General features: G+C 17.4%; 13 protein-coding genes across 13 annotated transcripts; 5 read left to right on the top strand and 8 right to left on the bottom strand.

The window, feature by feature from the left end:
• Positions 1 to 927: 927 nt before the first annotated feature.
• PADL01_1243500 (conserved Plasmodium protein, unknown function) lies at positions 928 to 1,290 on the top strand (the record flags this gene model as incomplete). The annotated part of the gene is made up of 2 exons (XM_028683411.1): positions 928 to 1,101; positions 1,225 to 1,290. 2 exons carry the CDS (start codon positions 928 to 930, stop codon positions 1,288 to 1,290), a joined length of 240 nt encoding a protein of 79 aa, XP_028539592.1.
• A 490-nt stretch (positions 1,291 to 1,780) lies between these two features.
• Positions 1,781 to 2,032, bottom strand: PADL01_1243400 (conserved Plasmodium protein, unknown function; the record flags this gene model as incomplete). The annotated part of the gene is made up of 1 exon (XM_028683410.1): positions 1,781 to 2,032. The coding sequence occupies one exon, from the start codon at positions 2,030 to 2,032 to the stop codon at positions 1,781 to 1,783; it is 252 nt and encodes an 83-aa protein (XP_028539591.1).
• Positions 2,033 to 3,076: 1,044 nt separating this feature from the next.
• Positions 3,077 to 3,817, top strand: PADL01_1243300 (zinc finger protein, putative; the record flags this gene model as incomplete). The annotated part of the gene is made up of 1 exon (XM_028683409.1): positions 3,077 to 3,817. The coding sequence occupies one exon, from the start codon at positions 3,077 to 3,079 to the stop codon at positions 3,815 to 3,817; it is 741 nt and encodes a 246-aa protein (XP_028539590.1).
• Positions 3,818 to 4,554: 737 nt separating this feature from the next.
• On the bottom strand, positions 4,555 to 5,463 carry PADL01_1243200 (syntaxin, Qa-SNARE family; the record flags this gene model as incomplete). The annotated part of the gene is made up of 1 exon (XM_028683408.1): positions 4,555 to 5,463. The coding sequence occupies one exon, from the start codon at positions 5,461 to 5,463 to the stop codon at positions 4,555 to 4,557; it is 909 nt and encodes a 302-aa protein (XP_028539589.1).
• Positions 5,464 to 7,626: 2,163 nt separating this feature from the next.
• Positions 7,627 to 8,379, top strand: PADL01_1243100 (mitochondrial import inner membrane translocase subunit TIM13, putative; the record flags this gene model as incomplete). The annotated part of the gene is made up of 3 exons (XM_028683407.1): positions 7,627 to 7,683; positions 7,779 to 7,951; positions 8,322 to 8,379. The coding sequence occupies 3 exons, from the start codon at positions 7,627 to 7,629 to the stop codon at positions 8,377 to 8,379; spliced, it is 288 nt and encodes a 95-aa protein (XP_028539588.1).
• A 1,437-nt stretch (positions 8,380 to 9,816) lies between these two features.
• On the top strand, positions 9,817 to 11,763 carry PADL01_1243000 (rab specific GDP dissociation inhibitor; the record flags this gene model as incomplete). The annotated part of the gene is made up of 4 exons (XM_028683406.1): positions 9,817 to 9,834; positions 10,099 to 10,159; positions 10,318 to 10,410; positions 10,556 to 11,763. The coding sequence occupies 4 exons, from the start codon at positions 9,817 to 9,819 to the stop codon at positions 11,761 to 11,763; spliced, it is 1,380 nt and encodes a 459-aa protein (XP_028539587.1).
• Positions 11,764 to 12,745: 982 nt separating this feature from the next.
• Positions 12,746 to 13,571, bottom strand: PADL01_1242900 (40S ribosomal protein S17, putative; the record flags this gene model as incomplete). The annotated part of the gene is made up of 2 exons (XM_028683405.1): positions 12,746 to 13,156; positions 13,569 to 13,571. 2 exons carry the CDS (start codon positions 13,569 to 13,571, stop codon positions 12,746 to 12,748), a joined length of 414 nt encoding a protein of 137 aa, XP_028539586.1.
• Positions 13,572 to 14,820: 1,249 nt separating this feature from the next.
• On the bottom strand, positions 14,821 to 16,577 carry PADL01_1242800 (protein geranylgeranyltransferase type II, alpha subunit, putative; the record flags this gene model as incomplete). Its single annotated transcript, XM_028683404.1, has 2 exons — positions 14,821 to 14,910; positions 15,087 to 16,577. 2 exons carry the CDS (start codon positions 16,575 to 16,577, stop codon positions 14,821 to 14,823), a joined length of 1,581 nt encoding a protein of 526 aa, XP_028539585.1.
• Positions 16,578 to 17,193: 616 nt separating this feature from the next.
• On the bottom strand, positions 17,194 to 18,339 carry PADL01_1242700 (conserved protein, unknown function; the record flags this gene model as incomplete). Its single annotated transcript, XM_028683402.1, has 1 exon — positions 17,194 to 18,339. The coding sequence occupies one exon, from the start codon at positions 18,337 to 18,339 to the stop codon at positions 17,194 to 17,196; it is 1,146 nt and encodes a 381-aa protein (XP_028539584.1).
• Positions 18,340 to 19,106: 767 nt separating this feature from the next.
• Positions 19,107 to 20,959, bottom strand: PADL01_1242600 (GAS8-like protein, putative; the record flags this gene model as incomplete). Its single annotated transcript, XM_028683401.1, has 4 exons — positions 19,107 to 19,593; positions 19,692 to 20,053; positions 20,301 to 20,639; positions 20,795 to 20,959. The coding sequence occupies 4 exons, from the start codon at positions 20,957 to 20,959 to the stop codon at positions 19,107 to 19,109; spliced, it is 1,353 nt and encodes a 450-aa protein (XP_028539583.1).
• A 937-nt stretch (positions 20,960 to 21,896) lies between these two features.
• On the top strand, positions 21,897 to 23,196 carry PADL01_1242500 (conserved Plasmodium membrane protein, unknown function; the record flags this gene model as incomplete). The annotated part of the gene is made up of 7 exons (XM_028683400.1): positions 21,897 to 22,051; positions 22,160 to 22,215; positions 22,393 to 22,418; positions 22,523 to 22,584; positions 22,726 to 22,819; positions 22,930 to 22,978; positions 23,078 to 23,196. 7 exons carry the CDS (start codon positions 21,897 to 21,899, stop codon positions 23,194 to 23,196), a joined length of 561 nt encoding a protein of 186 aa, XP_028539582.1.
• A 407-nt stretch (positions 23,197 to 23,603) lies between these two features.
• Positions 23,604 to 25,535, bottom strand: PADL01_1242400 (queuine tRNA-ribosyltransferase, putative; the record flags this gene model as incomplete). The annotated part of the gene is made up of 1 exon (XM_028683399.1): positions 23,604 to 25,535. The coding sequence occupies one exon, from the start codon at positions 25,533 to 25,535 to the stop codon at positions 23,604 to 23,606; it is 1,932 nt and encodes a 643-aa protein (XP_028539581.1).
• A 331-nt stretch (positions 25,536 to 25,866) lies between these two features.
• PADL01_1242300 (conserved Plasmodium protein, unknown function) lies at positions 25,867 to 26,076 on the bottom strand (the record flags this gene model as incomplete). The annotated part of the gene is made up of 1 exon (XM_028683398.1): positions 25,867 to 26,076. One exon carries the CDS (start codon positions 26,074 to 26,076, stop codon positions 25,867 to 25,869), a length of 210 nt encoding a protein of 69 aa, XP_028539580.1.
• Positions 26,077 to 26,205: the final 129 nt, after the last annotated feature.

Genomic DNA, 26,205 nt, shown 5'->3' with positions numbered 1-26,205 from the left:
TTAAGGGATATCTAGAAAATATTCAACAAGATGTAAATTTCTAAATGAAGATAATTATAAAAGTATAAACCCCAAATTAGTGCCACAATATATTAATTTCATATGATAAAAAAAAAAAAACTAACCATGTTGTAATAACGTTTAACATATTTTTTATGTTTACACATATATGTTATATATTTTTTTTATATAACTACCATATGTGAGTTTTGATAATGTGTGTCCAACTCTTTTTACGAATAATAAAAAAATAAATAATAACAAAAAAATATATATACATATGCAATATAAAGGAAAAAAAAAATATGTAGAATAAAAAGAAACATATATACATATTATAATGTATCTATTTTAATATTAGCTTAATAAATTACACGAATAGCTAATTGACAATATATCACAAAAAAAAAAAAAAAAAATATATATATATATAAATATATATGAACGTTCAGAATATATTTCATAATTTTTATCAAATGGTACTTTTTTTCTCTTTTTGCATGACCATCTGTTATATAGACATACTATTTTTTTTTTTTTTTTTTTTCCTACACCAAAATAGCTCACTAGAAAGCTATTTGGTAATAAAAATATATTTTGGAATATTAAAAATATATATTAATAAATAAATATAAATATATAAATATATATAATAAAAACAATAATCATAAAATAGAATGAAACATATTTATAAGCATTCTTATTTTTAATAAAAATATAATTACTCAAATTCCTTATTTTCCTTAAAATATCATGTTATAATTACAAATTATGATATTTAAATTTTTATATTTATGAATTTAATTTAGGAATAATAACACGATTATTTATCTATTCGTTTAATATATTTTATTTTTTTCTCTTTAAAAGTTTACTTCTTGTCCATTTATATATAAATAAATTAAGAATCATACTTTTTTTTTAAAAATGGAAAGTAAACATTTTTATGGCGATCATATGACGCATGAGAAGGTTAGGGAATTGTTAGATTCATCAAATGTTACTTACGAGCAAACTCCTAGTTTCTTTAATGGTAACATAATTTATTCGGAAAAACCAACAAGAAAAGATAATCTAAAATATCGTATTGAGTATTTGAAGGTATAACCAATTTAAAAATACTAAATATTTTTATTATATATATATATTTTTAATATTTACACATTATCTATGTCATATTAATTATTTACAATTTTTTTCTTTTTTATTTTATAAATTTGTTAGGATGGAACAGCAATATATTACAAAAGAAGAGTAGGAGACTTTAAGAAATTTTTCTGTTGTTTTTAAGATTGATTATGGATATAATATGTATTTTGATTTATACTATATTATAATATTATATTTATTATAATTATTTATTTAATTTTATTTTTTATCTATACAAATTAATATGATAATTTGTATTTAATGAATATACATTATGATCTTTACTTTACTTTTTTTTTCTACCATATATGTCCTATTTTATTATTTCATTTTATATATGTGTTTCCAAGAGTGGATTACCATATAACGATTTTATAATAAACTACTATTGAATTTTTCCATATTAAAAATTTTGAGGGTCTTTTAAAATAACACTTATATCACAAAATATTTTATTTTACATAACATATATATATATATATATTTTTATTTATTTAATTTTTTTCCATATTTAACTTTTTACTAAAAGAAATTATGCACTAATATGATAAATTAATAATATATATATTGTCTACAAAAAAAAAAATAGAATAAAATTTTATTAAGTTCTAATGTATTATAATGAATAGTTTCAAACACAAACATCAAAATATAACAATAAAAAATATATGGAAAGCCCTATATTAATAGATGCTATGAAACATAAAATAAGGCTCGTTTTAATACTTTGTTTTGTTCTGTTTACATTATTATAATCAAATAAACAAAAAATACTTATAAAAGAATATATTTCAAATAGGAAAAAAAAATAAGGAAAATATTTTCGGTCTAATATAGAGTTAAAAGGTTCTAAATCTAAGGAATTATTTTCAGTAGCATTCATTTTTATGAGTATAATATAAAAATAAATTCACAGATTATATTTCCTTTAATGTAGTCTTCTTTGATTTATGTGTTAAGAGAATGATTATCTTTTTAACTATTATGATAATTTCTTATAAATATCAATAAAATAAATATACAATACTTTTATAAATCATAGATTATATTAGCTACATAATAAGTGCTCAGAAAACTGTATATTATTTTAGTCTTAATTTTTATCCCCTGTATATATTCTTATAGATTCATAAAAACTTCCATATTCCCTTTTGTATATTTTTTTCAATAGAATACACCCAAATATATATTTATTTAATTAATAATAATAGTCTATAAACAATATAAATAGTAAATCAAAAGAAAAGTATTATTTCTTAATATTTATATACTATTTTTATATATTCTTCGTATTTTTCTCTTCAGAATTATATGAATAAAAATATCTTTTTATAACTCTTACACAAAATTTCAAAAATAAAATAAAATAAATGTTAAATTTATTTACTTGATCATCTAAATTTAATGATATAAAATAAAATTAAAAATATTGTATACATTTTTATATATACATTTATGTGTTTCTTATTTTTTTCATTTTTTTTTTTTTTTATATATATTTCAGGACTTTTACATATTTAATATTACAGCATGAAAATATGATACCATTAAAAAAAAATAAAATTTCAATGAACATTTTTTTCGTTTTATAAAAATTAAAAAAATATATATATTATGTTTTATTTATAAGAAATATAGTACCTTATCATATATTTTTTTTTTTTTTTTTTTTTTTTTTTTCTACCCAATACAATTGTATATTTATATGTACTTAAAAAGTATGTAAATTTATGAGTTATTCCATATTTCGTTGTATGAATAATATAATTATAAATAATATATATAATATATAATATATAATATAGTTTCTTTTTCTTTTGTTTTTATTTGATTTTTATGATGAGGCTATAAATATAAATTAATAAATAAATATATATATATATAATATATGTAAAGATAAAGCGTAAAAAAAAAAAAAAACCTAAAAATGAGCAAAAAAAGAAAGAGTTATGAAAATGATGAAGACTTTTATGATAATAAAAGGAATAAGAAAAACGTTGCCTCAAGTATTGATAGTTATGGAAGAAAAGTTTGGGATAAAGAATATTATCAAAAGAAGGTTGATGAAAAAGTTGAGAATGATGAGGATGAATTAATATTAAAATTGTTGCCAGATTTAAAAAAAAAATCTAAACTTGAGCCACCTCCACCATCGGAAAGAAAATTATTAGAAGAGAGAAAAGAAAATTTATTATTAGAAAAAAATTTAGGTAAAGTTCAAATTTTAACTCAGAAAACTCCTAAAAATGAACAAGGAGGATATTATTGTAAAATATGTGATTGTGTGCTTAAGGATTCACAAACATACTTAGATCACATTAATGGAAAGAATCATAATAGAATGTTAGGTTATAGTATGAAGGTAAAAAAAGTTACTTTAGATGATGTAAAAAAAAGATTAAGCCTTCTTAAAGATAAGAAACAAAACAAAACAGAGGATGTCGAAAAAGATCCATATGAAGAGGCTAAGAAAAATTTAAAAGATATGCAAGAAGATGAAGAAAGGAGAATCCAAAAAAGAAAGGAAAAGAAGATGCTAAAGAAATTAGAAAAGGAAAAAAAGAAAAACGAAAATGAAAAAGGAAGTGAAAATGAAAATGACGATGAAGAATCGGACAGCATGAATATGATGTTCAAAGAGATGGGACTACCGACATCCTTTGTATGAATATATAAATATATATATATAATATATTTTAATTTTTTTTTTTTTGTATGTAATTATTATTAACATATCTGACACCTTGCATTTATCAATATTTAATATTTGTTTTGTGACATATTAATATATTATATTATATAATTATTATTTATTCATTTCATTTTCTTTGTTCTTTTTTTTTTTTTTTTTTTTTTTTTGTAAAGACATTATAATTTTCATATATTAATCATTTAAAAAAACTTATTCACATTTATTTTAAATTATAAATTTTATAAAGTTTAGAAAAAAAAAAAAAAAAATATATACATATATATAATATGTTGTTGGAATATACATAATTTTTAAAAATGTTTTCCAACATTACTATTTTAAATTAAATATATAGAATAAAACAAAACAAAAAAAAAAAAAAAAAGAAAGGGAGAATTAAAAATATAATACTGTTTGTTTTCTTCACATATGCATAAATTAAACATATTAATATTTATTAGAACTAGCTAATCGGGCTTGTGTCGGTAGAGAAAAAAAAAAAAAAAAAAAAAAAAATTAATCTTTAAACTAGCTGTCTTAGCATATATATAAAAGCTAGATGTTTTTTTTTTTTTTTTTTTTTTTTTTTTTTTTTTTTATATATATGTATATATACATATAAACTAGCCATTTTTGTGAATTAATAATATCATAAAAGCTTACCCACATATATATATATATATATATATATATATATATGTTCGTATAACAAATCAATATAAATGTTTGATTATAATTAAAAATAACAAAACAAAAATTAATGTCGTAAGGTATGATACACATTTTTTCGCTATTTTATCATTTTCTCTTTTTTCTATAATTTTCAATTTGTTTATTCCTTTTTCACTTTTGTCCAACGATGCTTCCATATTATAATCTATTTGATCTAGTAAGGATCCTTGATCAACTAACATTACAGATAATTCTTTAAATATTGTGTGCAAATCTACTACAGTATCAGCAATTTTTTTTAAGTCACTATTTCTTTTGTTCATATTAATTGAAGAGTGTTGTTGTTCTTCTTGTTGATAGAGTAATTCATTTTGTTCATTGAAGTTTTGATATTGTTGAAGGTCATCATATGCATTAGACATTTTTTTAAATTCTTTTATATAACTTTTTTGATTTTTATGAAATGTTTGTGATAATGATTGTAGTTGAGAGAGTAAGCTATTTTTAGCATTATTTTTAAGTTTTTCAATTATATTATTTTTATCTTTATCATAATCTTTTGAGGACACACTTTGAATTTTTTGTTCACAATTTTTTATTAAAAACGTTATGTTTGAGGATAGTTGTGTTATATTTTCAGTAAGACTTTCATCATTATTTAAAGCATTTAAAAGTTTATTTTTTTGTAATTTTTGAAGTTGTATTATTTTTGTTTTCATATTATTTATATCTTCTGAACATTCTTCAATTTTTTCTATCCAATAAGGAGGTAACATACTTTGTTCTTGCATTTCCAAATCTTCATTTTGATTTAATAAATTTTCTTTTCCTGTATCTTCATCTTCATCTACTTTTTCATATGCTCTTAATTTAAATCTATTTTTCTTTTTTTTTATTTCTCTCCTATAATCGAAATATGTATTTGTAATATTTCTATATATAACTTCCATTCTTACTATAATCTTAAAAATATATATATATAAATATATATGTATTAATAATATAATAGTACTTTTACTATAAATTTAGTTTTATTATTATAATATATGTATTATTATTATTTTTACACCTATTTTTTTGAATATATTAGGTGTATTCGACTATGTTTCTTCATTTATTTTATATTTTGTAAAAGATATAAATCATATATATAAATTAATTATATATATCAAAAATTATTTTATTTGAATTTTTATTCATATATTTTTCTTTTTTTTTTTTTAATGCATATATTTCTCACATAATTATCATCACTATATTAATATATAAAATATATTAATATTTATTTTATTTATTTATTTGTTATTTTATTTTATTATTATTTTTTTTTCTCGTACAGTAAAGATATAAAGGATGCACATTTTCTTCTTGAAAAAAAAATAAATATGTTCAAAAATATTTTTTTAATGTATGATAATTTTTTCTTTTACAATTAAGCACATTTTGTATAAAAATATATTTTTCCATGTTTTGAATAATAATTTAAACAACCATCATAAAGAAATAAAATAAAAAATATATCCATACATATATATATATAATATATTTTTTTTTTCATCAGGATAATCAATGAAAAAAATAAATTTTTGTATTATTAAATAATTTGAGAAAAAAAAAAAAAAAAAAAAAAAAATATGGACATACATATATTTTTAATCCAACGAATGAAATAATTGAACTTTGGAATAAATACTAGTGCAATTAAATATTATAATTTTAATAAAACACCATTTTACTATTTATAAAAAATTACAAATGTTGAGGAATGTATTTTGATACTGTAATTTTTGACACATGAGATATTCAACTTAAAGGAACACATTATTACCATATATTAACACATAAATATATGTATATATATGTATATTTATATTTATATATTTTAATTTTTTCATGTATTCATATTAAAATATAACTTTTTTTTTTTTACATATTCTTATGGAATATTCACATTCATAAGTAATTTCCATCATATTTGATTCTATAGAGATATTAATTTATTTTTATTATTTTAATTTTTTTTTACACACTACATACACGAAAAAATCATAAAAAATAAGTGAATGTATTAAGAAAATAATACCATCCCTATAAAAATTAAAAATTACATTATATATATATATATATATATATATATATATATATATATTAATTTAAAAAAGCGTACGATTAATTTTTAATTTATTATTCATATTGTTGTTTTCGTAAAGGTTCCAATTTATTTCCAAAATGATATATAAATAAATAAATTAAGGATAGCATTTTAATTTAATTTTTCTTTTTTTTTTTATTATTTAATCATACAACAACAATTTTTACAATTAAATACTTGTAATGTGTTATATTATATGTATTATTTTTTCCACCTATATAAATATGTATAAGTATATTTATTCTTATAACACATATATAAGAATATATTTTGAATGTTCACAAAAATTTTAAATTATTATAATATTTAAAACATTAAACAATTTAGAATCATCATAATTTAAAGAATAGTAAATAAAAATAAAAAAAAAAAAAAAAAAAAAAAAAAAGTGAAAAACAAATTGGAGAAGCGAAATATATAATTCTACATATAAAGTTTGATATAGAATATAAATATGTAGTAAAGAGAAAAAAAAAAAAAAAAAAAAAAAAAAAAAACATATATATTATATATTATATATATATATATATATTAATTTATTTATATTATACATATAAAATATATTATTTACATCATTTATATAATATACATTGTACATTGAAAAAAAAAAAAAAAAAAAAAAAAGTATTATATATATGATATATTTTGATGACAAATAAAATGATAAAAATTTTAGTTGTTTTTTTTTGAATTTTTTTTTTTTTTGGAGGTTTTTTCCCATCATTTCCATTTTGGAAAAATTTTGTTTAAAAATAAATGATATAATTAAAAATATATATGTATATATATATATATATATATATATATATATATATATATACATATATATTTTTAATTATATTTTTATTTTTTCATTTTTTTTGTAAGAAAATTTATAACATCTTAAGAAGGAAAAAGTTCATTTTAAAAATAACATTTTCATATATTAATTTATATTTTTGAGAATTTTATATAAATAATAATGGACCTTTCCTCTTTACCTACAGATGATAATCTTGACGACAAAAAAAGAGCAGCAGTATGTTAAAAAAATAAAATATATACATATATATATATATATATATATAATATATTGTTTGATATAATTTGTGTATTAAAATTTTTGGTGAGTAGGTTTTATTAAGTCTGCAAGAAATTGTACAGAAACAAAAAGAAAATGTAAAGGTTATGGATATTTGTTTCAATAAATGTGTTTCAAAAATTGGACCAAAATTAAGTTCAAGTGAACAAAAATGTATATGGGATTGTGCGAATAGCTATTTTTATACTAACGTTTTCTTAAATCAGTAAGAAAAATATATATATATATATATATATATATATATATATATATAGAACATTTTCATAGTTATATATATAAAGAATATATTTTATATTATATATTCCACCACAATATTTTTATTTTTTTTCAAACATATATATATTATATATATATATATATATATATATATATATATATCCTTCTACATTTGTACAATATTATATATATTCAATTATTTATAAAATGTATATATTAATCTACCCTTAAAAATGAAAAAATTTTAAATACTCATATATTTATATATTTTCATAATGTTATTTCACAATTGGTCATATACATAATATATATATAAATTATATATTTTTTTTTTTTTTTTTTTTTTTTTTTTTTTGTAGGCGCTTGGAACAAATGACAAAGATTTTAAAATCAAATAGTGACTATACAAACTTATAAAAATAATTATTACAATTATTTATTTTTTTAATATTATTCCCACGTATTCCTTACTTTTTAATTGTTTTTTTTTTTTTTTTTTTCTTTTTTTGGTTGCATAAAAAAAAATATATGCCATATTTATAAAATTTGTTTAAAATAATTATTGTAATTTATATTACATCCATATTAACCTAAACCTTTCTATTTAAAATTTATTAGAATATATTAAAAGATTTTATTAAATAATATATATATAAATATATATATAAAAAAAAAAAAAAAAAAAACTTTTTTATTATTTCTTAAAATATTTGTATTTTTTTTTTTTTTTTTTTGGTCTTAAAAATATTTTTAATATTCTTAAAGATAAATATAATATATATATATTATTGGGAGTATAAAAAATACTTTAAAATTATATATATTTTTGGAAATTTATTCATCAAAGGAGAGACATACCGTTACATATGAAAAAAATAAATAAAAATAAAGAATACAAAAAGTATAAATACATAAGCATAATACATATATATGTAAAAATATATTATATATATATATATATATATATATATTATATATGTATGTATATTATTTATTTATATATTTTATTTTATTAATAAATAAGAATAATACGAATAATTCATAGTTTGTTCTTTTTTTATATAAATTTAATTAATATATCATAATATAATAATTTTTTTTTATAAACACATTAAATATTTTAATTATTTTAAAAAAAAAAATAATAATATAAAATAAATTAAATATAATTAAAATAAATATAATTATTTGAAGAATATATTCTTTTGTACTTAAAAAAATAATATAATTATAATAAAAATATAATATAAAAATAAAAACATAATAATATAATAATATGCATATAAAATATTATTATTATTATTATTATTATTATTATTATTATATATTCGTTTATGTGTTAATATGAAATGTACAATATGTATATTTTTTTTTAATAATTATACAGCAATATCCAAAAAAAAAAAAAAAAATAATAAAATAAATATTTTATAAAAAAAATACGATCATTAATATAATTAAATAGATCAAATTAATAATATTCCTGTTCATAAAAAAAATATATATATATATTTTATAATATATAACACTTCATTGTATTTTAAAATAAGAAAATTGTTAGTCTATTATTTTATTTTTTTTTTTTTTCCAATTATTTTGAAATTTATTTTTTTATTTTTTGAAAATATTATATGCATATAATGTTATATATTATATATTTGCATATTTAGAACAAATATTTATAATTTTTATTTTTTTTGAAAATATAAAACTACAGAATATATCCCATCAAAAAAAATAAAAATAAAATAAATAAATATATATATATATATATATATTATATTTATTTGCATAATATATATATATTAATTAATATAAGAAGAATTATTGTCATTACCAATATTACCGAATAAAATGAATGAGCATTATGATGTAATAATAAAATATATAACCAAAAAGAATAATATAAATTAATATATGGAAATATATATATATTTGTATTTTTTTTTTTTTTTTTTTTTTTTTTTTTGTTATTTGTTGAACTCTGTATATATCACATATATATACATATTTTTTCAATGTATGCTTTTGTGTTGCATATGTAAATGAATAGATATATGTCGTTCATATATTTTTGTGAGGTATCATTTTGACACATTGTAATTTCACACATTTTTTTTTTTAATTTTTTTTTAGGTTATTATTCTAGGTACGGGGCTCAAAGAATGCATTTTAAGTGGACTTCTGTCCCACTATGGTAATTTAAAAAAAAACAAAAAAAAAAATATATATATATATATATATATATATATATATATATATATATATATATTTAATACATTTGTAAATATTATTACATATTTTAATACTTGATATGTTATATATATATACTTTCATTTTTTTTCTCTTATATAGGTAAAAAGATTTTAGTATTAGACAGGAACCCCTATTATGGTGGAGAAACTGCATCATTGAATTTAACAAATTTGTATAATACTTTTAAGCCAAGTAATATTCATATATAACATCATATATACATATATATATATATATGTGTGTGTATGTATATTTTTTATTTGTTTTATATCTTATTACAAAAATATAATAATTGTTCTATAAATATTTTCACCGATTTATTTCTTTGGCTTGTCAGAGGAGAAGATTCCAAGCAAGTATGGAGAGAATAGACATTGGAATGTAGACTTAATTCCGAAGTTTATTTTAGTTGGAGGTAATTTAGTAAAAATATTAAAAAAGACTAGAGTAACAAATTATTTGGAATGGCTTGTTGTAGAAGGGTCATATGTGTATCAACATCAAAAGAAAGGATTTTTAAGCTCTGAGAAATTTATTCATAAGGTTCCTGCTACTGATATGGAAGCTTTAGTGTCTCCATTATTATCATTAATGGAAAAAAATAGATGTAAAAATTTTTATCAGTATGTAAGTGAATGGGATGCAAATAAAAGGAATACTTGGGATAATTTAGATCCATATAAATTAACAATGATGGAAATATATAAGCATTTTAATTTATGTCAATTAACTATAGATTTTTTAGGACATGCTGTAGCATTATATTTAAATGATGATTATTTAAAACAACCAGCATATTTAACATTAGAAAGAATAAAATTATATATGCAATCTATATCAGCATTTGGAAAATCACCATTTATATATCCATTATATGGTTTAGGTGGGATACCTGAAGGTTTTTCTCGTATGTGTGCAATAAATGGAGGTACATTCATGTTAAACAAAAATGTTGTAGATTTTGTTTTTAATGAAGAAAATAAAGTATGTGGAATAAAATCAAGTGATGGAGAAATTGCTTATTGTGATAAAGTTATATGTGATCCAAGTTATGTTATGCATTTAAAAAATAAAATTAAAAAAATCGGACAAGTCATAAGATGTATATGTATTTTAAGTAATCCAATACCAGAAACTAATCAAACAAATAGCTGTCAAATTATTATTCCACAAAATCAATTAAAAAGAAAAAGTGATATCTATATTAATCTTGTTTCTTTTCAACATGGTGTTACACTTAAAGGAAAATATATTGCCATCGTATCAGCAACTGTAGAAACAAATAATCCAATAAAAGAAATTGAAAAACCATTAGAACTATTGGGAACAATAGAAGAAAAATTTGTCAAAATTTCTGACTTGTATGTATCTACAAGTAAAAAACCAGATGACAATATTTTTGTTACCTCTTCATATGATGCCACTTCTCATTTTGAAACAGCTACAAATGACCTTTTACAAATATGGGAAAATTTATGGGGACAAAAATTAAATTTTGATGATTTAAATACAAATGCTGATGGAGAAGCTCCAGATTTTAACTAACAAAAAAAAAATATATATATATATATATATATATATATATTATACAAATGTGCTTGTGAATGAATCAATATATATATATATATATATATATATATTTATTTATTTATTTATATTTATTTATTTATATAGTTTATATTTGCACATATACACATTTAAAATTACATGTTAATTTTTTTTTTTTTTTTTTTTTTTGCTGTTTTATATAATGGTGCCATTACTTATAAAAGACACCTTTAAATTGTAACATTCTTTTATAATATTTGAATTATAGTTTTGATTATAAAAAATAATTCCTGACGATTTTTTCTTTTCACATAATATACATATATATATATATATATATATATATATATATATATATATATATTTATTTATTTATTTTTCCAAAAAAAGGTCCATTTTTATTATCATAAAAATATATATATTTTTTTTTTTAATTCGCCTCTTGTGTATATTCATGGGGATAAAAAAATGTATAATCCAAAAGTTTGAAAAAAAAAAAAATCATAAATATAAAAATGAGACAATATTTAATTAAATTGATATAAGATACATTATACATATTTTATATGTGTACTAATTTAAATATAGATAACAACTTCACATTTTTAAGTATTAAAATTTTTATTATAAAAAGAATAATTAATTTGAGAGTTAAATTTTTCTTTCCAAAAATTAAATGATAAAGAATGGTTGTTATATATATGAAAAAAAAATTAAAAAAAAAAAAAAAAAAAAAAAAAAAAAATTACACATATATATGTACAAAGAAATGAGTATTCAATTTAATATATGATTGTGTATATATATATATATATATATATATATATATATTTATATAATTTGTTCTTATATTGACTTTATTTAATTATATTAAAATTGATACTTGAAAAATATAATACATATATTATATATATATATTATACATATAATATATCCTTATATATGTTATATTTTCATTTTAATTTCCGTTTTTTCTTTTTTAAAATTGGTTATTCATTCTGTTTTGTTTTTGTTGATTAGTATTAATCATAGGATTATGTACTTTCATGTTACTAATATTAATACCTAAAGATTTGATCATACGTAATGTATCAGGTTCTACATATATTACACTAACATCTATTTGTGATTTTTCTGGAACAAAATCTAAACGTCTTTCTCTTTCTTCTTCTTGTAATTTCAAACTAATACCACGTACAGGTCCTTTTTGTATTCTTTTCATTAAGTGGGTAACAAATCCAGCAACTTTATTTTTCATTCTCTTAGAAGGAATTATGGCTACTTCTTCTGTTATTTTTTTGTTAATTTGAAAATCGAGAGTTAATTTGGCATAGTACTTTTCAACAATTTGCCTTGCAGCTCTTTTAATAGTTTTAGTCCTTACTCTTCCCTATAAGTTCAAAAAAAAAAAAAAAAAAATAAATAATAATTATATATATATATATATATATATATATATATATTCCAAATAAAATATGTAGAGAAAAAATAATAGTGATCAAACCATTTCTCGATAATATAATACAATTTATTCTTTTATTAATAATATTATTTTTTATAATTTATTATTTTATTTTATTTTTTGCTGATTTTATATTTTCGTTTTGTTCTCTTTTCTTTTTACACTTTTAAATATAAAAACATACAACAAAAGATATATTATATATACATATATATATATATATATATATATTTATTTATTTATATTTATATTATATTTAAAAATGATACAATTATATATATATTATATATATATATATTTAATATTTACAGAAAGCTTAAAAAATGTAAATTATTCTTACCATTTTTTTACATCAAATTTTATAATATATATTTACTTATATTTTTGTGTTTCTCTTTTGAAAAATTATACGTTTTATAAAATAATATATAAAATATATATATTTTATTTAAATAAATATTTATATAATTATATTTTTATAAGATATAAAGAAAAATAAAAAAGGAAATCTATCTTTTTTTAATTTTATTACTTTTTTTTTTTAAATCATTATATTAAAACAAAGTTTATTATTATATAAATATTATATACATATTATTATATATATAAATTTTTTTTTTTTTTTTTTTTTTTTTTTTCTGTGTTGGAAATAAGTTAATACTCTTTTTTTGTTTTTAATACTTGAAAAGAAAAAAAAAACTCCTTTGTTTATTTTATTAATATTTTTATGTATACTTATATATTTGATATATGTAAGTATTTATATATTAGTGCTCAATATATATATATAATATATATATATTGTTATATATTAAAATAATAAATAATCATAAAATGAATTAAATATATATATATATAAATATATCCATTATATTTACAAATATATATATGGATTATAATATATAATTTTAAGTATATATAAAACTTTATTATGTTTTTTTCTATATTTTATTTTGTATTATTAAATCTATAATAAATAAATAATGTATTATAAAAAATACCATATTGTAATAATAATATATATGTTTATAATATATATATATATAATATATATTCTCACTGTAAGGCTTAAAATTTTAAACCCCTTTAATTACAAATTATATTTTTTTAAAGGTACATAATTACAAGCACTAATATATATAATATATATATATTATATTATATATATAAATATATTTTGAATAGCCTGTTTTATATATATTTTAAAAACTCAGATGATTATTATAATAATATATATAATATAAATAAATAAAAGTATTTTATTTTTCTATATTTTCATTAATAATTCTTATTTCGTCAAGTATTTAAATAATAAAAAAAAAAAAAATAAATATATGACTTAATTTAAAATATAATATATTTCATTTTATAGTATATAAAATACACAAATGAAAATATATAAATATATTATTTTACAAAATCACAAAAAAAAAAAAAAAAAATAATAATAAAATAAAATAAATATTATACATATTATATATATGTAATATTATTTATTTAATAAAACATATTAATATAAAAAAAAAGGATATTATTTTTTTTCTTTTTTTTTAATTTATTTATAACAAAAAAAATATCATATTTTTCCCTTTTCATATTTTTAATTTTTTTTGAACACATTCTATTTTATCTTTCCACACATGTTCGTTAAAATCGTCGTACTTTTCGAGATACCTATAACACTGTTAAATGATAAAAAAAAAAAAAAAAAAAAAAAAAAAAATACATATATATATATATATATATTTTATAACATATAATGTAAAATCCTTTGCAGCTATAATTTATCATTACATTCATACACCATATACATTTTATATATGTTCCTATTTTTTTTTTTTTTTCACTCCTTATTTACCTCTATTTCTTCATCATAAGATCCGTTGTAAGCATAAAGTTGTGAAAGGAAGACTAGAACAAATTTTGATTCATCCTGAATTTTTATTAATTCATTTTTAATATGATTAACAAGAGGAATTTGGAATATATCTACCTTTACATGTTCATATGTTTCTTCTTTTTTTTCATATTGTATATTTTGTTTTTTATATATTTCTGTATTTTTTTTTTTTCCTTTCTTCCCATTTTTATATAAGTTAATATATATAAAAACCATATGAATGAAATAATTAAAAATAGCTTGGTTGTCATAAAATTGATTGGCATATGTAAAACAGAAATTAATTTCTTTCTCCATTTTTGTTATATCATGAAAATAATTTAATTTGTTAAGTATAAAATATCTATATACCCACAATGAATTATTATATATATCAATACTTAATAAATAATTTATAAAACAAAATTCATGTAATATTATATTATATTTTTTACATATATATTCATTTTGAAAAATATTAAATTTATCTATAAGCCATGTTTTAGTAGCCCAAGAATTATAATTTTTCATATCAATAAATAAATCACAATTATTATATAATAATTCTTCATATAAAAAATTATCTATATTAATTATTTCATTTGATAATAAAGAATTTTTAAAAAATATAGTATTATTAATAATATCTTCTAATTCTTCATACATATATATATTATTTCTATTATTTTCTTCTCCTTCTTCAAAATCTGTATCATCACAATTACTTATAAAACCAATATCATCATCATTATAAAAATTATCATATATATTATATGAACTATCACTACTCATTTCGTCTTCTGAACTTATAAAATTCTTTTCATCATCAAATACGGATATATAATTATTTTCCATTTCAATATTATATTCATTTATATTTTCATTCTTATTATCTTTATTTTTATCCTCCTCAATATATGTGTTATAATTACATTCATTATCACTTTTCTTATTTTTTTTTCTATAATTCATTTTATATATATACTCAATTAGCCATCTTCTATGGAACCAGCTCTGAAAACTTTTAATATTATCACTTATAATATGTTTTGTAAATTTTAAATCATTCAATAGATTTAAATTTAATTTCTTTAAACATTTTCTTCTGTATACCCATGCGCTATAATAAGAAGAATTCATTTTTATAACATAACTACATATAATATAGCCTTCAAAAGAATATTCTTTTTTTTCTATTAAAGATGATAACAACGAAAATAACATTTTTTCCCTATCACTATAATATGTATTTATTATACTAATCTTTTCCTTATTTTTTATATCACCCTTTTCATCAAATAAATATTTCTTAGCATCTTCTTCTATATCTTTTATATCTATAACAAAATTTTTTTGCTCCATCATATGAAACAGATTATAATTCAAAGATTCGAACTCCTCCTCATCCAATATTTCAGGATGACTCACACCGAACTTTTTCTTATATGCATACAAATATCGATTTTCCATTTATTAAAGTGTCATTTAATATAACACAATGAAAAAAAAATATATAATAAGCATAAATATAAAACAATGAAAATTAATATATATATATAAATATTATGAAGTTACATTGACATTTCCAATTTTTTCGCAAAACATAAGGTATATTTAAAACTTCCTATTTACAGAATTTCCACTTTTTTTTTTTTTTTTTTTTTTTGTATATAATATTTTTATAAAGGTAGGACCATTAAATATACCTCTAGTTGTTTGTGGAACACATAAATAATATAGGTAAAAGAAAAATGAAAAATATATATATGAATGAATTATACTAAAAATATTTATATTTTTATATGAATTTTATAAATATGCGACAAAAAAATATTCATTTTATAAAAGTATACATTAAAAATTTTTTTTTTTAATTATTTGATAAATATAACAAATTCTTAAATATATCCACATATATATAATATAATATAATATTGTTATATTATTTATGATTACAAAAAATATTAAAATAAAAATAAATTATATATACATATATATTTTTATGTAGAACGATGTAATGTGGTCATCTAAATAATATATAAATATATACCCATATATATATATTATATATATATAATTTTATATTTTATGAATATGGATTTGGATAAATCTTATTTAATAATCCTTTATTATCTGGCCATACCTTTTTCTCATCAGCATGTTGTATGAAATGCTTTCTATATGTTTTATGTTTTTCCTTCTTAATTTTCTTTTTGGTTAATTTATCTATGTAAGAATATCTTCTTCTTAAATATAGAGGATCTATAAAACGATTTCGTATTGATAATGTTTTTTTTAAGCTTTCATTTTCATTTAATAAATTATAAAACTCATTTTTTGTTTTTTCTATCTCTTCATTAGTTTTATTATCGTTTGTTATTGTCTTTTCTAAACCTACATTCAAATCATTATCAAGATAATAAATGTTGTCATCATTGCTCATAATATTATTTATAAGAGAAGTATTATTTTTATTTGTTTCTTTGTTAATTTGATCCATACATATAATTTTTTTAAATTTTATCTTTTTCTTTGTTTTATTAAAAATTATATTTTCATAATTCGAAAAGTTTTCGTTTTGCATATGATTATTTTTTGTATTATCCTTATCTTGATTCTTTTCTTCATTTCCTAATTCCATATTATTTTTATTTATTTTATTCCCTTCATTATGATTTAATATATGATTATTTTTACTATCATTTATAATTATTTTCTCTTCTCCATCATTTTTTTTATTATAAAAAAACCAACTAAATCTTTCTTTCTCCAGATTTAATTCTTTTATATCAAACAATAAATTTGGCTTATATATATGACTTGGATAAATAGTTAAATATAACTCATAAAAATCTTTTAAACTCTGATTTTCTATAAATAACTCCTTGGGTATTTTACATAAGAACTTATCAATAATATCCTTATTTTCAATTATCATATTGATGCATTTTTGTAATTTTAGTAAACTCTCATCAGTTTCTTTTTTTTTAAAACGCACTGTCTGCATTCTTAAATATTCCTTTAAATTAAAATCCAAATGTAAATATTTCGATGGAAAATAATAATTCTGCATACTTTTTCCAACCAAAGGTTTTAGCCAGTTCTTCTCTCCTGGCATATTCTCAACATATCCAAAAATTTTTTTCTTACATGATTCAATTCCCTTCAAATTTCGTAACTTAATATCACATACATTTTTTATTTGACTAATTAATATCTTAGGTTTGCTCATTTAACAAAAATATAAAAGTAAAATTAAATATATAAATATATATATATATATATATATAATATTTATATTTATGTGTGATCACATTAAAATTCAAATACAATATATTAAAAATATGTTTCAAATATATACCATAATCATTTCATTATTCCCATCATCTTAAAATTATGGGGAAAAAATTATGTATTTTATTCGGTTCGTCAATTTTCTGTTATTCTGTGTGTATGTTCGTAATGCAAAGAAGAAAAAAAAATAATACTAAATAAAAAAAAAAAAAAAAAAAAAAAAAAAATTAAAGAACAAAATTTTATATTTAATAGCTAGTTGAAATGTTAACCCTTTATAATTATGAAAAAAAAAAAAAAAAAAAAAAAAAAAAAAAAAAAAAATATCAAAATAGCTAGTTTAAATTTCATTTATAAAGTATACACATTTGGTATATAATAAATATCATTATATATATTTTCATAAAGTTTTATTAGGTATTATTTATAACAAAAACATTTTATTTATATTTATATTTTTAAGATAACTGTTATATTTTATATCATATTGATTATATGATATATTTTATCAATCTTTTTAGTTGATATTGAAAAAATAATTCAATTAATATACAAAAAGTGTACATTTCTTTTTAAGTTATTCTTATTTTATATTATTCATAAATAAAAATTCGTTCGAATTTTTTTATTCATTATATATTGTTAAAAAGGAGAAACTGTTATATCCATAAATATTATATTTTATTAATATATATATATATATTTTTATGTTGTGTCCTTTTTTATATTTATGTCTTTCAATTTTTTTTCATAAATATTTACAGTGTCTTTGATTTTCTTCTTCATTTTCTTTTGGGTATACAACAAATTATCAAATTCTCTGTTATATGTATTTAAACAAAAGTTTATTCCCTTTCTTACAGTTTGTACATCTTCATCTTTTATATTATGCTCCTTTATATAAGAATGAAATTCTGTATTGATATCATCCAAATTAATATCAATACTTTCTATCTTTTTTTTCAAAAGAATATTTTGTTTTTTAATATCTTCAAAATATTCGTCTACATTTAATTCATCTTCAGATATTCTCTTTAACTCTTTTTCTACTTGAGTAATTTTGTCTCTTGAACTTTGTGAGAACTGTTTTAAATTTTTTATATGAACATCACTTTCATTATAAATTAGCTCTAAGTTTTTATATATGACAAAATCTTTTGAATAAAACTTTAGGTCCTTCTTCAAATTTTCTCTATAAAATAAGAACATTAAATAGATGAAAAAATAAGGTAAAAATATTATATACAAGTATGTAATATGTATATATATTTACACATTTATATGTAATACCTCTTCAGTTCTAAATTTTTAATATTATCTACCATAGAATAATATTCATTATTATGTACATTTAAATCGTTCTTTATTTCCTTATCGTTTATTTCGAGTTCATTTATTTTTTCTTTTAAACCTTTTATTTTCTTTATATTTTCTTTGAGTTGATCAATATAATATTTTTTATAATTCTCCAGAACTACCATATGTATTTCTTTAATATTCTTAACATGATCATTATACATATTTTGTATATAATTTATTTCGTTCCTCTCTAAAATTTTATAATTCTCTATTATATCATCCATTTCTTCTTTTTTCTCAATATCATATGATTCTAAATATTTTGTAAATAACTCCTCTACATTTTGCATCCTCTGAAGAAGACAGAATTATTAATATAAGCACATAAATATATATATATATATATATATATATATATATATATTTATTTATTTATTTATTATTGTTCTACTTATGAATGTAATGTTTATAAAGTAATAAAAATAACAGTAGATACATTTACAAACAAACAAAAAAAAACGTTCTTGGATTTATATATATATATAAGCATATTAACACATTAAATTATATAAATCCTTTTGTTTTACTTTTTTTTATTACCACATCGAATGACATATTTAATTCATTAATTTCTTCAAAATTTTTGTTTTTTTCATAGTCTAAACTAAGACGTTGTTGTTCTATATGATTTAATATATTATTCATTGTTTCTTCATGTTTCTCATCAATTAAAATTTTGAGATTATCTTTCTCCTTTTCTAACTTTTTCATCTCTTCCTCATTTTGAAAATTATAAAAAATAGATTTACTTTTGATAGTTTTATTTTCTTCTTGTATCTTTTCATCATACTTTTCACAGTCCTCATTAATTACATTTACTTTATTTTTTAATTCTTTGTATTCATTTTTAAATATTTCAAACTCTTTGTTTTTTTCACTCTTAAAAAAGGAAAAAAAAAAAAAAAAAAAAAAATTATGATATGTTCAGAAAAATTTATAAGATATATTCTTTCTGTTCATACTTTTTTTTTTTTTTTTTTTTTTTTTTTTTTTTTTTTGTATGTGTGTGTATATATATATTATATTATACGAACTAGCTTTTTTTCTAAAAGATGTTTTTTTTGATTTATTCTAATAAGTTCTTCTTTTTGCGTTTTGATAATATTTTCTATTTCTCCATTTGTTAGTTTCTTCAATTTATTGTTGCTTTTTTTATCTTTAGCTTCTTTCTTTTTACCCTTAAGTTTCTTTTTATTCATTAAGACTTAATTTTATAGGTGAAAAAAAAAACATAAAAAAAAAAACTGTTCATGTAAAATGGACTTCAAATTATATGTTTTTAAATCTTTATATTGTAAAAATACAGAAGAAAAAAAAAAAAAAAGAAAGAAAATATATTTAATTAAATATATTTTTGTGTTTATTATATCTATGTATTTTTAAAATTTTAAAATGGAAAAGAAACAGATATATTGTGTGTGTCTATGATAAAATATAAATTTTTATGTATTTTAATATGATTAAATTTTTTTTTTTTTTTTTTTTTTGTAGTATTATTATTTCATACATTATACGCTCTGTATGATTTTGCAAGTTTTTTTTTTTCTTAGAATAAGAAGTGTGTAATATATGTATATATATAAAAATATATATATATATATAATAATAATGAACAAAAAAAAAAAAAAAAAAAAAATTATTTTTGAAGATATTTTATTTAAAATTATTATAAATAATATATATCATAAATTTTTTTTATTTTTTTGAAATTAGGAAATTTTCTAAATATTCTTAAAAAAAATAGGGCATAAATATATTTGGTGCAATTTTTACTATACATGTATAATAATATATATTATATTTACTTGTATATATAAATATATATTTTTTGTTTTTTTCTAAGAAAAATCTTATAGAGTAAAAATAAATCAAATGAAAAAAAACAATACAAAAATAAATATGAAATCAAATAAAAAATAAAAAATCAAAAATATTTTTTTTACATTTGATATATATATATATATATATATATATATTTATATCATTTGAATATTTCTTTTTATATATTTTTTTTGTTTTTTTATGTAGAATTATCTTTGGTTTAATATAAATCATATTTTCACTTACAATTTAATTTATCAATTTATATATTTAAATTTTTTAAGCATAATACATATACATATATATCATAATAAAATGGATAATATTCGTGATAAACTTGAACGATACGAACCTGATGCAGAAACAAAAATTTTGTGTACAAAATATATATATTTTTTAGTATTTTATAATTCCTATATACTTATATTATTTATATATACCTTTTTTACAACTCCAATATCGTCATATGGGTATGTATGAAAAATTATAAGCCTAGACTTATTGAAGTATTTGTACATATTTCATTCTTTTTAATCCTTTAATTTTTTTTTTTTTTTTTATTATAAAATTTTATATAGATGGTTATTTTTTATGAATTTGTATTTTTGCATATTTCCTGCATTTGCATTTATGGGTAAGAAAGAAAAAAAAAAAAAAAAAAAAAAAAAAAAACATAGAATAAATAAGTTATACAATATATAATTATTTAAGAAAACTAATATATGTAATACATAGATTTTTGTATGTTGATATGTTTTTTTGTATATTATATGTGTATTTATATATATGTATATATTATTTTTATGTATAGGTGATTCTTATATACCTTCCCTTTTGGTAATTGGATAAAGAACGATTAATAAAAGGAATAATGAAATATAAGAAATATATATGTATACATATAATATAATAATCATTTTATACTTTTTGTTTTATTATAGAGGTTTTATAATTGGATGTTATTCGTTTCGAGTATAATTTCGATATTTATATTTTTGGAAGCGTAATATGTTTTAAATTAAAAAAAAAAAAAATAAATATTTATAGATTCTATGGTTTATATTTTGCTTAGAATATATTAATATGTATATTATTTTATATTATATTCTTCCTTTTTTTTTTTTTTTTTTTTTTTTTTTTGTAGAATATTTACTTTTAAAAAAATCGATTTATATATAATGATATGCTATACCACTTTAACTTGTTCCAATACATTTTTATGTTGGCATGTGACTCAAGTAAGAGAAGAAAAATGAGTATATAAACATACATTGGGTATTAATATAATAATTTTATTATATTATTATTCCCTTTATTTTATTTTATTTTATTTTATTTTTTTGTGCAGAGCATATTTGGTGGTGTGAAAGCACCTAATTCTGTCCTAGACACACTAAGTAATAATTTATAATTAAAAATATTCTATGTGTATTATTAAATATATATAAATAATTATAATTTTTATATTTTATTTTAATTATATTCCATTATTTTAGGACCATATATGGATAATCAAAATGAGCATTCTAATAAATACAAGAAAAAGGATGACGGACAAAAAAAATTTATTGGTAAGGGAAGATCTATAAAGGATTCTAATTATATCGAAGTATAAAACAAAAAAAAAAAAAAATAAAATAATAAAATAAAATAAAATAAAAGATAGAAATAGGAATAGTAATATATTGTATTATAATTTATACACATTATTATTATATTATTATATTATTATTTTATTTTATTTTTTTTTTTTATAATTCATTAATTTGTGAATTGAATTTTTTTATCATAATTATAAAATGGTTTTCCTTTTGTGATAAATATGTTTTAATATTTTTAATTTATTTTTTTTTTTAATGTTTTTTCATAATGATTTACCAAAAAAAAATAAAATAAAATGAAATAATAAATTTATTTGAAATATATAAATATATATTTGATAAACTTGAAAAAAAAAAAAAAAAAAAATTAATAAAATGAAAAAATTACAAAAATGTAATATATATATATATATATATATTTTTACTTTTTTATATACTTTTGTTCCATTTGATTAATATTACCTTCTTTAATAGAATTTCTTATATCTTGCATTAGCTGGTTCATATAATAAACATTATGTATCGTTAATAATGTTCCCAATAAATTATCATTAATTTTATAGAGATGATGTAGGTATGCCCTTGAATAATGTTGACAAGTATAACATGCACAATCATGTTCTAAAGGTTTATTATCTGATTGAAAGATACTTAATTTAATTTTTATATATTCATTTTGAATTTTTCTTTTTAATTGTTTTTCTATGGTTTGAATATTTTCAATTTTTGATAAGAAATATCCATGTCTTGCTAATCTTGATGGAATAACACAATCGAAAGTATCTATTCCTTGTTTTACTCCATAAATGATATCTTTAATTTGACCTATACCTAATAAATGAATTGGTTTTTCTTTATAGCTATTTTTTCCTTTTTTTTTTTTAATATCATGTATAATATTCATAGTTTGTTTAATAACTGTATACATCATATCTTTATCTTTTCCTAAGCATCCCCCTATACATAGACCAAAAAAAGGTAAATTATAAACAAAGTCAGAGCTTTTTTGTCTTAAATCTGGGTATATTCCACCTTGTATTATTCCATATATAGCTTGATTATTTTTATCTCTTTTTATCCATTTATCGTTTGTTTTATATTTTTTATTATATATATCATTTAAATATTCATGATAATTTTTCATATTTTTGGATTTATAAAATTCGGATAAACATCTTACATACCATCTATGAGATCTATGCATAGATTTCTCAGTATATATTTTATTAACATGATAAGGTGTACATTCATCTAAAACTAGGATAAAATCACTACCTAATAAATATTGTGATTGTATAGAAGATTCAGGTGATAATAAATCTATAGATCCATCATAATATGATTTATATTCTGCTCCTTTTTCATTAAGTTTTAAGATAATTTGTTTGTTTAAATTATTTGTATCTTTTATACTTTTTTCATCATCATTATTATTATTATTATTATTATTATTACTATTGTTAATATTATTATTATTTTTAGATAAACATTTTTCCTTTTCATTATACATATTATTTTCACAATTATAATTTACAATATTATTATTCACTTGGTCTTCTTTATTATTTAAATTTTCTTTTTTTTTTTTTTTTATAGGCATATTTGATATTTGAGGAGAACTTGCACATTTTCTTTTTATTTCATTAGAGACAGATCCAAAGGACATGCTAAAAATTTGATATCCCCCAGAATCTGTCAGAATAGGAGATTTCCAATTCATAAATTTATGTAAGCCACCTAATTGAAAAATAATATGTGGTTTAGGGTGAATAAGTAAATGAAAAGTATTCGACAATATAATTTGTGTGTTAGATTTTTTAATAAAATCTATTGGTGTTGATTTCATACATCCTTTTGTTGCACAGAAAAGGAAATTTGGTGTTTCTATATCACCTCTTGGAGTTTTTATTATACCTATTCTACTTTTATCTTCTTCATTATTATTTTCTTTTAATACAGTAAAATCAAATCCGGGGTAATTAAAATGGTTATATATTTTATTGTAATATATAACTTTTTTTTTTTTTTTACCATATGTAATAATATTATTATTATGATTAACATGGGTTATATTAAGGTTTGTTATAAATCCATCAAGGTTTTTATATCTTGTATGTTTATTATATTTCCTTTTTAAATTTATTGATTCGATATTGTGATCATTAAATAAAATTACCTTTCTATTTTTCACTTGTCTTTTTAAAAGATCATTTTTATGTCTCCTATTGAGTAACACGCAATCTTTGTTTTTTAATTTTCTTTCATTGTAGACAATATTTTTCGAGATAACTAGAACGATAAGGATGTTTAAAGTTATGTATACGAAGAATATTTGGAGTTTTAATTTTATCATATAATGTTTTTTATTCTATCTTGTATAAATAAATAAATAAATAAATAAATAAATAAATAAATATATATATATATAAGTAGTGTATTAATGAAACTATCAAATGTTCCAGTATTATTTTATATTATTTTATTTTTTTCTTATATTTGTATAAACATGATAATGTCCATGTAACGTGTAACATTCCACATAAAAATTAAACCCTCGAATTATTATATATATATATATATATATATATCAAACCTTGTGAGTTTAAAACAATTTAGAGATATATCAAAATTTGTAGATACAAATATAATGATGAGTACATATGTCCCTCATACGTCTCTTTATATTATTTCATTTGTTTACTTTTATTTTTTAATACTTCTAATGCTTCCTCTTTGGAACTTATAAAAAACATATTTCCTCTTTTCAAATATACAGCTCGATTATTTTTCAAACAATTTAATTCATGTATACTTACATCATTTATATTTTTATAATTAAGTTTATCACTTATATCATTTTTCTGTTCACTATTATAAGGGTTTTTATTTATCATTATTTTTGTGTAATATTTTTAAAATTATATGTACATATATAAAATAAATTCTTATATACAAATATATTTTTATTTATACTTATGAATATATATAAATTATATGAAAAATAAATATTATATATTTTTTTT

The sequence above is a fragment of the Plasmodium sp. gorilla clade G2 genome (genome assembly GCF_900097015.1).
Source record: "Plasmodium sp. gorilla clade G2 genome assembly, chromosome: 12".
NCBI classification, from domain to species: domain Eukaryota; phylum Apicomplexa; class Aconoidasida; order Haemosporida; family Plasmodiidae; genus Plasmodium; species Plasmodium adleri (nom. inval.).
This window is presented reverse-complemented; position numbering and strand designations above follow the sequence as displayed.